Here is a 13,807-nt window from a genome sequence, read left to right on the forward strand (position 1 = left end):
CACATGTTGTGAGAGTTGCTGAAGGTTCATAAAACTTTTTCTCTCTTCATTTTGTTAAACTTAAACTTCCTGCAGCAGCTGCTTTAGCTGAGCCCCTCCTGCACCAACCGACCCTCCCGGCCTGCCGCCCTGGGCAGGGAGCCATATTGTTCATATCAGAAACGGTGATTTTCTAGAAACATGAAACGTGTTTGGATCAGAAGTCAGACTTGCTGATATTTTCTCATCTCTGCGGACATAAATGTGAAATCTGTAAATGTTCTTCAGCTCAGTTTTATTTCCGCTCCGCTCTCTGGGAGGCAGAACGAGATGAGAAATGTTCACCTGTGCAGCGGGGAGGCGGCTGCATCAACGCCCCCTTCCTCTCTCTCCTCTCCTCCACCTTCCAGCTCCGCCTGCCTCCTCCTGCTGGCGGGGCGATGAGCCGCTCGGAGCCGCGCTCGGTGGCTGTCGCCTCGGATTGAATTTCTGCTCGGAGCTGCTCGGATTTCTTCCCCACCCCGGAGGTCGGGTTTACAGGCTCCAGTCCGCAGAGCCGCACTTTGCCTGGAAGTTCCCCCAGCAGCGGAGCTCCACCGGCCGCGGCGCGCCGGCGCGGACAGCCGGAGGACATGGAGCGGCTTTAGGAGGAGACCCAGCCCGGGGGAGGGAACCTCTTCAGGCCGAACAGGAACCAGAACCACGTTCAAGGTAAGCATCATTGTTTTCTTATTTTTCCCCTCACCGAACAAAAATATTCTTCCATCTTTTTTTGTGGTTTAAAGCAAAGGTGAAGAGATTATTGTCACTTTATTAGAAGCTTTTTGCCGCATTTCTTCTCTACAGTCAGTTAATCTGCTCCAGTCAGACTAAAGACTCAGAAAGTGGCAGAAAAGCTGCTTCTTCTTCAACCTTTAGCAGCTTCAGGGTGTAAATAATAAATGTTTTATTGTGTGAAAGTGGAAACGGTGGAGGTGAAGCTGTGAGTTTGAGGAAAGCTGAATTGGCGCTTTTCGAGCAGGTGCAGCTCATCCTGATCCTCTGCGGCTCATTCTGGACCAGAACCAAGAACCTCTGGACCAGAACCAAGAACCTCTGGACCAGAACCAAGAACCAGCATCGATCCACTCCTGCGCCGTTTCACAGCTTCCTCTAAGATTTACACAAGAAATGACAGAAAGTTTAGATCCCTGCATGTGATTAATAATTCCATCTATTTAAATGAAACGTCCTGTTTGCCACTTTGGATGGTTTGTGTTTCAGACGGGAATATAAATATATATTTTAGAATATTAAGCAGATCAGCAGCTTTTTGTCTGAATATTGTAAATGAAATATCCAGATCAGATCAGAAATGAAATTGATTTCTGGATGGTTTCTGGTGAAGAAAAGGTTTGAAAGAAAAACCCAACATGGCTGAACTTCAGTTGTTTTCTTACGGAACATTTTAAAATCTTTGGCTCCAGATCTTGCAGATTCCCCTGGTTCTCTCTTATGGTGTCCCACAAGGCTCAGTTCTCTTTGCTCTCAGTTTTTCCACTTGGCACGTTGTGATGAAACATGACTCATCATTTCTAAAGCAAACCTTCAGTCCTGCCCTGAAACCTGCAGCCCTGTGTCTCTGTCATGAAGCTGATGGCTTCATCCTTTGTGGCTCTTTGCCAAAATGAAGCAGATTCTCTGTGAGCAGCATCTAAATGTTTATTATCAATCAGCTGTGAAAAATGCTGCTGCATGGCTGTTAATTTGCACATATAAATAAATTTCCCCAAGTTTAGCTTTGTCTTCCCTCAGTCAATGTTAGTCTTTTTTTCTCTGAGTTTCTGCACCTCCATGTTTCCTCAGCCAGATTATTGCTGTTCATTTTTAACTGTAACTTTACAAACTTTCTTAACTTTATTTTTTACTTGGCATAAACCTTTCAGCAAATTTGTAAGCTGGTTTCAAACCAGCAACTTTTGATCTTAAGTGTTTGGAAGCAGAACGCTTCGCCAACCCAAACGTCTCCCTGAGTTCTGGTTTTGAGTCCAGGAACGTCGGACCTGGACCCGTCAGTGAGTTGTTTGTAAAGGAATTTTATGAGGAGAGAAAATTAGTTTTTACTCAAGTTATCTTTGTTTGGTTTTAAAAAGGTAAAAACCCATAACATCCGATATTTCAGTTTTCTGGTGTCATCAGAAGGAATGAAACTCCTTCTGATTTTTCACATTTAAAAACTCAAAACTTTCTTCTGTCTCCCAGCTGTTCACAAATCTGAATCTCTGTGCAATTTGGAGGTGTGTGCACTTCCTCCCAGCTGGGAGTCCAACTCCACAGGAAGTTCCAGCTCAGACCAATTTCAATGTCAGGCTCTGAACTTTATTTTACAAACTGGCCTTAAAACAACAGACCAACAGATTAATCTGCTTTTTCTCTGATTATTGATTTTATGATTCTGTTGTTTAAATTCCATCTTGGGTTTTCAGTTTGGAGTTTTCTTAGGGCTGAAACGTTTTATGACCCCACCGCTCTCAGTATTTTTTATGTTTCTTTAGAGCCTGAAAGGTTAGACGCCTGCTGAAAATATCTCTTCATGTTTAAACAAACAACCAGGAGGAAAAGGTGAAACATTGCAACGTCTTCCAACAGAGAATCCAAGTTTTTGAGGTTGAGGACGGAGGAGGCTGTGAGTTTCAGAAAGTCAGAGATTCATCTCCAGAAATAATTCAGCTTTAGTTCGATCTGGCAGCAGGACTTCATGAAACCGTATAATTTCAGCCGCTGCATCCCTCATCCCTGACATCTCATCGCAGCGCCGCTGGACTGGCATTTACCTAAATGTCAGGTGTAAGCACACATGTGGGCGGACCGTCTCATTTACACTGGGAGGTTTAATTAATACTTGATGGTTTAACTGCAGGCACCTGCCGCGCGCATCAAAGCGTCTCTGGCAGAGATTCACCAGGAAACCGTTGTTGGGTTTCAGCCTCATCTTTCCCCGGTTTCTGCTGAGTTTGACGTGGAAACGTCTCCAGTTCTGGATGTGAATGAGGTCAGGAGTCAGTGGAGCCGTTCTTTAAAACACGAGGCTATTTCAGGAAGACAATCTTTCACTTTCCTTCCTGAAACCAGACTCAGATAAGATCAGTATCTCTTCCTGTTAAAAAAATACAGTTTTACTGAAATACATGTTTCATTGGGGCTGAAAATGGAAACAAATTGCAGGAGATGAAGCAGCATTTCAATAAATAATGATGTAAGATTTAATATTCTCTGATCTGCTGCCATCTGAGAGTCGATTCCACGTGGGACTGAAATCTGTCTGGAACAGAAAAACTCTACAACTCGCAGAAAATATGAATTTTAAACGAATTACTTGATGCCTTCAGGTTGGAAGCTGGAATTTGTGAGTGCGCCCCCTGCAGGCAGAATGATGAGCTGGGAAGTTGAAGGTTTTTCACCAGAACCGGCCAATTTGATCCGATTAAAGGTTAGAATAATCAGTAAATAACTGATTACTAAAATAATCATGGCGCCCTGGTGGATGCCCCAGCATGATGCTGCCACCGCCGTGTTTCACAGTGGGCTGCTGTGTTCTGTTAGTTTTGTGCAGGTTTGTTCTCCCTGACCCGTCTGCTGGGTTCTGGTGTTTCGCTGAGGCCAGAACATTTGGTTAAAGCTGGACTCTGTTTATTGATTATAGGTGATTATAGGTTCTTCAGAACACAGGACATTTTTTCTCCAGACATGAAGGTTTTTGTTTCTGTAATCTGGATTTGAATGTTTTTTCAGGAATAACAGCCTCTTCCTCTCTGAGCTTCGTTTCACCTCATGTTGGTACAAAACTCATTTTCTCTGACTGACCAGCAGCAGCTTCCTCAGGAAGTCTCTGGCTTTTTTTCTCTGGCCATTCTGCACATTTTGGACCAGAACCGGGAACAGAACCCGTCTCTTCCTGTTGCTGGTTGGACGTTCCCGTCATGTCTTCAGTGTAATCGTTGTCCAGATCGTGGCGGCTCCGTTAAGGTCCAGTGAATGTTTCCCAGGGTGAACCGGACTGGAGCAGCTGATTCTCTTCCCCACCAGAGCAGAAACTTCCTGGTCTGACTTTCAAATGCATGAACATTTGTGACTCCAGTTGTCAGTTCACCTGCCAGAGGTCCATTTAGCAAACAGAAATAATTTACAACCTGAAGCAAGAGAAGTTTGATCTGAACTGCAAAAACATAAAAAAGTATTTTGTTTAGTTTCTGGTTCACTTAAAATAAGACTAAACTAAATTATCTGTAACTTTTTAGGAAGACATAGCAGCTTATTTTCAATCAATAATCTGATTATTTCACTTATATCAGGACATTTTCTCATGTCATAATTAAAATAATATGATGAACATTTTTTTCATAAAGGCTAAGAAATTATTGACTTAAAACAGTCTCGTATAACTTGCTGAAAAGTTACTGGTTATTTAGTTTAGTCTTGTTTTAAGTGAACTGTGATATTTGCATTAGAAACTAGATAAAATACTTGGTAAGATTTTGTGTTTTTACAGTGTGATTTAACCGTCTTGCTGTTTCTTTCATGGTGTATGTAAACTTGTGGTCTCAGCTGTTCCCCTGTTGCTCCGGGGTTGGTGCACATTTGCCCCCTGATGTCTGCAGAAGTCGTCTGTTTTCCTGCTCCGTGTTTATCTGTGGCCCCGGAGGAGCCAACAGGAAGTGTGTTTACGAGGCGGCGGCGTTGGATTCTGCCTTCTGCAGCGATTAAAGTCAAACGGGTCCGAGTTCCAGCCCTGAGGCCCGCCCAGGCTGCAGAGATCTGGACTCGCCTGGCTTCTCTCTCTGGTTTCCTCCTGCTGAGAGCGCCATCTGCTGGTAGAAATGGATGTTTAATCCTGGCAGGATTCCCCAGCAGACCCGCTGCGCTCCGACTGCAGGGGCCCGGTGACGCCGTGCATCTGATTGTGGCTCCGTCAGCGTTTTAATTCCCATGGTCGCCTCACAAAGCGTTCAGGAGGGAAGTGAAGCTGCAGGGTTGGTTTGGGTGGATCTGATGATGAGGATGATGAAGAGATTTTTAACAAAAATAGATCAAATAGTCTAAAAAGCAGCAATAAAAGTCAGGATATTTCAGAAGTTGAGGGATTTTTATTCCAGGAAAATTCTAAAGTCAGTCCAGTCACAGCAGAAGTTTCTGAACACCAACAGAGTCGAGTTAATGTACGGAGAGAAAACACGTCCAGGTGTCTCTGCTCTGCAAAGGCTGAGGAAGAAACACCCAGTGGAGGTGGAGCCGGATGGACGCTGCTCCCAACTGGAAACCAGTGAGAACAGAAAAGGATCTGATGAAGAAAGAAACTCCGGCTCTGAAACCGAAGCCTTAAGGCTTCACATGTGCAGCTGTTCACATGGACAAGGCAAAAGTCTCCTGCATAAAACGCTTTAAGGTCCAACGGGACGAAGGTGAAGCTCTTTGACCTCAGCTGGTGTTGGAACCACAGGAAGATCTGCTGTCATGGTAACGGTCCTGAAGGTCCGGTTTGTTCTGCAGAACAGATTCAGATTAAATCCATCTATATTTAATTTCACTAAATAAGAATTAAAGACACTCTGGGCTTCAAAAGGCCAGCTGCAAAACTTTACATGTTTTTTTCTGTTTAAGACACTCGATGAAGATTAAATTCAGAAGATTGGAAACTTTCATCGCTGCTGAGATCTTAAGAAGAATCGATTTTTAATGTGGAGCCACTTTGGATCCAACAGACATTTTGTGAAATTTCAGCAACAGTTGATAAAAGATTGTTTTCTGTTCTTAATTATTTCTGTTAGTTTAAATCATATTTGCGGGGATGTTCATCTGCAAACACAGCTAGAAATCTGCAGCGACAATCAAACAGCACCGAGGCGAAGGTCAGAGGAGGAATCGGCCAAGAGGAGCAGAACCAGAACCAGGGAGGAGACGGACCAGGAGCAACTGGTCAGTCTGAGCACAAATTCAGTCATTTCACTGAATCTGGGCTCAACGACGTCTGATCTGATGAAGCTCAAAAAATGGAAAAATGTCCGTCTGGTGAGCAACGCAGCAAACAACCTGCTGCTGTTGGTGAAAGGAATGCTGGGAAATGAGGCGTAAATATAACATTGAGTTTTTCTGATTGTAATCTTTTCAAGTGACGGAAAATATTTTCAAAAAGTGTTTTTTATTTTGATCGTCTCTTCTGTACTCAGGAGTTTGTTTAATTATGAGAATAAATTCGTTGCCTCAGTAAAATAGAGACATAAAATTCCCATAAAACATCTTTAAAATGAGCAGAAGTCGTTTTAATGAGAAAAATCTTCAACGTTCACATTGATCTGATCTGAAACTATTGACCAATCAGTCATTGGTCAATAGTTTCAAAGTCCGGATGATAATTTGATGCTCATGTGATGAAATATTTCCTTATTTGTAAAACTGATATCAAAGTATAACTTCAAAAGATTCTCAAAATTCCTCATTTTAATATTTTCTCATGACTTTACTGCTTTATATTCCAAATATTACGACTTTATTCTCATAGTTAGAAACCTAAACTTTTAGCCCGGCCCTGGTCATCATCAAGTTGACCTGAAGTCCAAATAAATGGAAGCTGAAAACAAGATGGCCGCCCTGAACTACGGAAACCCACAGAGGTCATTAGTAGGAAAAAATCCAAATTTTCCCAAAATGAAATCTAAACAAAAAGTTAAATTGACTGATAAATCATTGTTTCACCTGGACCCGGCTGATGACCTCACATCAGGTCACCTGAAGATAAAACCTCCATGTTAACATGTTCAGAGAAACACACAGGAATCTTTGTAGCCTCCGATTTTTCTGGTTTTGGCGCTGCAGACATGAACTGGAACAGCTGACAGATTTTTATTGCATCTTTGATCTTCAGCTTCTTGCCTGTTTGTAGCCCTTCCTCCTCCTCCTCCTCCTCCTCGTTTCTGTCCGCCAGCGCTCAGAGATCTGACAGTGTGCGAAGGCAGCATCACTGTAATCAGGTTCAGCTGAACAGAATATAAAATCCTGCTCTTACTGTACAGGAAGCCCATTTATTATCCATTAACTATGATTCACAATTCATCTCCATTTGCTTCTTTTTGGATGAAACAAACCTAGAATGTCCTTAAAATGCTCATCATTTTGTTTGGTATTTATGGAGATTATTGGTTTGGGGAAAAAAGCTTCACCCTGGAATTGGAAACATTTAGATAATTTCTGTTAATATCATAAAATGAAGAAGTTTTCGTCTTGGCGCTGCAGGCAGGAGGTGGATCAGATAAATGCTGAGTGTTTGTGTCCAACATGTTGCATAACCCCAGACTGAATGTTACAAACCAAGAACACAAATGATTAAAACAGTAAAAGCTGTAAAGTGACTGACGGCTTAACGCAGGCGGACTGGAGGGAAACACCTTGAAGCTGATGGTTTTTCTCATGTCTGCACTTTCCGCTGTTCAGATGAAATATTGAATTTGTTAATATTTGAACGTTATGAGGTCATTTGGTTTCCTCCTCTCCTCTCAGGGAGCGCCGGAAGCCGGACCCGGTCCTTCAGAGCGGTTCTCCTCCGGATCCGATGGCTGAAATGGTACGTAGATCCGCCTGAAGTTCACCAGCCACAGCTGAACGGACCAGATCTCCAACACACGAACGCATCATCAGTTAGACGCATTACTCTGATGATGATGATGGGCTTGTTGAAGGTTTTTCTGCTGCCACTTTTCTCTCTCCTCTCCATCCAGCTCAGATTTGTTTAAGCTCAACTTTATCTTAACATGAATTTTACTTTTTTAATGTATTTTTAGAATTTCAAAGTTTTTCAGACACATTTTCCATCCACAGTTAAAACACAGCTGTGCTGCATTGACATGATTGTTCTGTGCTGAAAGATTTCCAGATTCAAGTTGAGTTTTTGTCCTGGAAGCCTGGAGGGATTTTTAAAGGCCAGGGATGAATAATCTGTAGGGGGCGCTACAAACACAACCTGATGGATTTCAGGTGGGCTGGTTGCACTGAAGTTTTGGGAAGTTTCTGCTTTTGGAGGAAACTTGTCTGAATATTTTGTCTCCTTTTATCGGCGCTGAAGTTTAGTTCAGATGGATGCTGTGTTGCATTCAGGTTCCCAGATCATTACTGAGTTTAGAAGGTGGTAAATTCCTGCAGCTCCGGTTATTTATTGTGTATTTGTTGTGATTGTTGTACTTTTGGTCTAAAGTGGACAGAGAAACGTTTCAGATTCAGGATTATAATGTTTGGAATATTTTTCTCTGCCAGATGAAAAATGAAACGCGCCTCAGATAAAGTTGAGTCGGTGAGAGAAGTTTTATCAGCAAATATTAAATATTTAACTTTAGATGAAAGTGATAAAAAGTAACTTCCTGAGGCTCCACCAGCAAACAGGAACTAAAACTTAATGTTTGAGTTTTAACGTCTGTTTGTCTGCAGCCTGAACTAATAAAGGTTTTTATCACCACTTCCTGTTTCCAGATCAAAGCAAATTAATCTGATTTATTAAGTTTGGATTTTAATGCCTAAATGAAGCAGCTGTAGAAACACACTTATCAAAACTATTATTATTTATTTGCACTTGTTTGAATGTGGCAGCGCCCCCTGCCGGTGGGTATGAACACAGTCATGACCCAATCAGTTTATTTATGTGGGAAAATTTTGATCAAAAAACCAAATTATGTCCATAAAACGTTTTACCTGCTGCATATGATCCATGACTGACCAATAGAGAAAATAAATAATCTGTCAGAACAGAGAAATAAATTTTCTGATTAAAGTCGGATGAGTTTCTTTTAGCAACAGTTTAGAAACTTATTTCATTTTCTGAATTCTGCAATATTTAAACTGTATTTAAAAAACAAATCCACTGTAGATTTGTTTAAGGTTATTGATAAATTCATAAATATATTTATTTGTTTATACAAGCACATGTTATTATGTATGAAATAAATCTTAGGGTTGATTTTTATTGGAATGAAACAGAAACATCTTTTATTTCTCCTTCCTTGGTAAATCCATCAGCCTCAAAGTGACCGGCGTATGGCCGCATATAGAGATAATAATCATAATAAAATAAGAGAAAACAATTTAAGATTTTATTTCAGGTGAGTCGCTGAACCTGCAGAGCCTCTGGTTCCCCTGAAGAGCAAAAAAAAAATCTGATTTAAAACATCTGATAACAAAGAAGAGACGTTAAAATAAAGTTTGAACAATGATAATAATTATTTATCTTCATTTTAATAAAAAAATGGTTGACCAGCTGGTTTATTGTTACTTTGACATGCAGTTGGCCAAACTGTTGGCATGGCCAGCGGTCGGTAATCCTGGATTATTCTGTGGAACGTAACTCCAGATTATTCAGGAAAAAATTCATTTGTTTTTAAAATAATGAAAAGAATCAGTTTGGGAAACGGAAGCAGCTAGCCGCTAGGCTAACTGACTCCTTATGACAGGATTTTATTCATGCAAGGAGGAACTCATGTTTCCTTGGCTCAGTTACTGAAATAAATGTTTGCATTATTTACATTTTTATTTTTTCAGAACTTGTTCAGATAAAACTGAAGACGTTCTGAATTATTTACTGTATAATGATAAAAGCATCTCAGTGATTTTATTTTAACTGAGGCTTCCAGGACGTTTCTCTGTGAAACGTCTTTCCATGCAGACTGAGGACTTTAAGAGCTTCAACCTGAATTATGGCTTCAGCCTCTGCTGCATCCTGAACGGCTCAAAGGAAAAATCTGGACACAGAAGCATAAAGCTGAGCGATGGCGGACATTCAGAGCCGTTTGTAGACGGCTGAGTTCATGCAGAGCAGAAAAATCCTCCTGATGGAGAATCAGACCGAAGATCTGCATCAACCAGAGACGATGATTTCTGATTAGCTGTAGATATTAAACTGATTTCTTAGAAAAACAATAATTACAAAAAAAGGAATGTCACTAGACAGAAGTCGCAGTGGGACGAGATTAAAATCATTACACTAGCAAATTTAAATTATTATAATAAAGTTGTAACAATATGAGAAAAAATCGTAGTTTTATGAGAACTTCCGCATAAAAATAATGAGATAAATGTATCAGTTTTATAAATGATAAATAGTTTATATTTTAATACATCGGATTATCAGCAGCTGAAAACAAAACGATCACAAGCTGAGCTGCTCAGATCAAATCCTCATGACTATCCAAGCTTTTTCTCATTAAAACAACTTTCTGATAATATTGACCTTTTATTGAACCAGTATTATGATTTTATTCTCATAATTAAGAAAAAACAAACATATCTCATTATATATATTTTTAGATTTCTTTCTCTCTGATGTTGAGTTTAAATGTTTTGCTTCAGTTTTACGTTTATTTGGTCTTTCTGATATATAACTTCTACATTTATACGTAATAATTTAGTTGTGTTCCTGGACGTAGTTTACTGGTTATTGAAAAGCAGAAAGTTTCTCTGAGCCGCAGCGTCTCTCTGGTGGGTCAGTAACAGGTCAGTGAATTCCCAGTGTGCTTGAACTAGGCCACTCAGCGGTGACACCTGGAGCGTTAAGCTGCGATGTGACCAGGAGGATCCCAGCTGCTTCCAGGGCAGGAGGAGCTGGTTCCTGTTTTTGAAATCAAAGTGTTGCTGAGGTCATTCAGCAGCGTGTTGCTGCTTCCTGCAGACGTGTTTTCACCATGTTTTCTCTCGGCAGGCGTGTGATTGGCTCTGCGTGTCGCTGTGTGTGCTGGATGCTCTTTATTCTGCTCATATTGCTCTTTAAATTTGGGTCGTTTATCTCAAGCTGCTCCATTGATTGTTGTCGTGGCCGGCCTGCCATCGATTGGACACTTTCCCACTTGTCGTGTCTCGTCTGGGTTTTCATGACCTGCACCAGGAGAAACCTGCTGCTGCCAAACTTTGGTTTATTTCAGGCCTTCACAGGAGCAAAACAATCAGATGGAAACCAAAATAAATGACATAATGAATAAATCTTCAGGACATTCCCTCTGCTGGTTATTCACCAGCAGATAGAAGTAAATATTATTCCCACCATTTTCCCGTTTAACTTTTCCTCTTCTCAAACAAAATGGCAATTAAAATAACAAGCAACCAAAGAATTAAATGGCAAATTAAATAACTGCATAGCAATAAATCTATTTAACCCTATTCCTGACATCTTGATAAAATCATAACTTTATAGATTATTTTAAACTGTTTTAAGTTTTCTCTCTGCTTCAGCTCAGCCTTTATCCCACAGCTGAACACAAACGTTTCTCCTGGTTGTTTGTAATACTTTTAAATTTACTCTCAAACCTTGAACCTTTTCTGGACGCTGTTTGGTGTTTGTGTCATTAAACATGATCTCTCCTCCATCACATTTTACTAAATCTGGGACTTTAAGTTCCTCTGCTTACAGGAAAAGTGAATTGATAGAAATATTCAGCATTATGATGTTTCTCTCTTTGGTAATGTAATTAACAGCTGTAATAATGTAATGTATGTGTTACCCCAAACCACTGAACAGTAAGTTGATTATAAGATTAATGAACAGTATAGAGTATTGACTGCACTATGATCTAAAACATGTTTTTCTTCATTGAGGATTTTCACAGTTTAGATTTCAAATACTTGATGTGTAATTTCCAGTTTAGCTGAGACTTTATATCTCTTTACATTTTTATTTTTCTCTTTTATTCTGAAACATATTCTCGGGGTGTGTGCTAAAAGCTTTGTTAGCTTCATCGGGAAATCTGTTCATTCATTTAGACATCGCAGATGGCTGCTAATGCAAGAGACACCAGCTTGAAAAGTCTGTTTGGGAAACGAGATAAAAGTGGGACATGGAGAAAATAACGTGTGTGTGTGTGTGTGTGTGTGTGTGTGTGTGTGTGTGTGTGTGTGTGTGTGTGTAGGAAGTGGGGTCCAAGTTTTTGAGTGAGCAAATAAATTACCAGCCAAGTGAACAAATTTGGCAAAGAGAAGAGAGAATGAAGGCGCCAGATAAACCCAGTTGGGTTTAACTTCAGAACGGTTCAGGCCTGTTTTCACACTTTGGTTCTTCAAAGGTCACCGAGCGTCACCAGCTCATTATGACCCATATTTTTCAATGGGTCATAATGTTTTGATTTCTGTCAAACATGTAGAAACATTAACTGCCAAGCACGGCGTGGAGGGATCATGCTTTGGGCTTGTTTTCAGTCGGCCATGAACTCCAACATTAAAGGAAAATCTGGATTTGGCCCAAATCTCTCCACAGATAGAGGAGAGTTATTGGAAACAGTGATTGCTGAGTGTTTTCGGTTTGGTTTGTTGCTCGGATATTAAGAATCCAAACACTTGTTTTGCTGGAAGGATTGTGAAACAGAAAAGGTTCCTGGACCTTGTGAAGTCGACACCAGCAGCACCAGCAGCACCAGCAGAGGTGGAGAGACTTTGGGTTTCTGTTCCTCAGGCGGCCAGCGGTTGGTGAATCATTTCCAGGAGCGATAAAGACTCTCCGGCGTCGCAACGTGGAAATATTATCCCCACTGGATAATAAAATGTCCTGATATTCTCTAACCATCAAACCCACCTCAGAGACTCACACGTTCTCATTTGGCTTAAAAATTTATCTTCGCTGAAATTAAAACCCTGAACTTAGAAAACATCTTTTTAAATCACAATCAAACTAATGAAGGGAAACAGAAGGATCATCTCAGGTTTCCTTAGAGATATTATTACCAGGTGAACTGGAAATGTTTTATCTAAGAATAACATTATGGTTTCAGCAAACTATTATAAAATAGAAGAATCAGAACTTAGTTTGTCTAATTGTGTGACTATAATTATAGGTTCAGTAGAACAAAACTGGACTCTTCAGTTCTGAACATTTAGATCAGCTGGTTTATGACGTGTGGTCAAAACCAATCACTCTAATTGGGACACTAAGGTCACTAACTGGACCATTAAAGTCTCTAATTAGGTTATTATTGATCACTAATCGGGTCGTTATGTTACGTGATGATCCAGTTTTGTCCCTTCGATGCTGTCGGTTGGTTTCAACACGTCTTGATGCGTCAGGGCTGCAGAGTTGGTGTTAGAAAGATGAAATCTGAGGCCACCTCCTCTGGTTAGTTTAGTTTTTTCTGTTTATCATAGATGACTTCCTTCACTGATCTGAAGCTGCTCATGTTTCCTGTCCAAAATGTGGACATTAGTGTCTTCAAACAAGTTCCTCTCATCCTTAAGATAAAAAAAATCCTCTGATTCTTGACATGATGATTTGCTTTCCTCAGCTGGTGATCAGTTTGTGGAGCTGCTGGTTAGTTTCTCCAGCTGTGATCATTCCTACCTGAGCTCATGTGTGGGAGATTTATCCTTGGAATGAACTGATCTCTAACAGTGTTGGGTTTGAAATGCGCCTGGAAAAGCCTGGAAAAGCCTTTGAATGTCCATTTAGGATGAGGATCTTCACCAAAGTACCAAACTGTTTCTCAGTGCATCTATTTTATTAAAGTTTGAGAAAGTTTGAGCAGCAGGCTGACACTAAAAATGGAAATAAAATCCCTGAAACAGAAAAACCTTTACAAAACACATCAAAACGTTTTCATGCAGCTTTTTGTTTCCGATGTAAATAAAAGGCTGGAGGTCAGAACTGCAGTTTAGTGTTTATAAAAACCTCGTTTTAAACAGACATGAAACACGATCCAACATAAATCTGTTTCCACACGTTTCCCACCTTCAATGTGACAAATGCAAAGTTCACCTGAAACACAGAAGAAGGCAAAACAAAAACAGTTCAGGTTCAGAATTTAATTTTCTTAGAAGAACCACATTTAGTCAGTCTTTT

The 13,807-nt window shown here is 40.4% G+C and overlaps 1 protein-coding gene across 7 annotated transcripts in view; it reads left to right on the plus strand.

Moving 5' to 3' along the window:
- The first annotated feature begins 301 nt into the window (after positions 1 to 301).
- The window catches only part of LOC114143663 (SH3 and multiple ankyrin repeat domains protein 2), a 187,670-nt gene continuing 174,164 nt past the window's right edge, over positions 302 to 13,807 (plus strand). For all 7 annotated transcript variants that reach the window (XM_028015920.1, XM_028015922.1, XM_028015924.1 and 4 more), the window contains exons 1-2: positions 302 to 690; positions 7,510 to 7,573. In XM_028015920.1, the coding sequence (XP_027871721.1) occupies positions 317 to 690; positions 7,510 to 7,573 (438 nt within the window). In that variant the 5' untranslated portion in view covers positions 302 to 316. The remainder of the gene's footprint in view (positions 691 to 7,509; positions 7,574 to 13,807) is intronic.

The sequence above is a fragment of the Xiphophorus couchianus genome, chromosome 4, assembly GCF_001444195.1.
Source record: "Xiphophorus couchianus chromosome 4, X_couchianus-1.0, whole genome shotgun sequence".
NCBI lineage: Eukaryota > Metazoa > Chordata > Actinopteri > Cyprinodontiformes > Poeciliidae > Xiphophorus > Xiphophorus couchianus.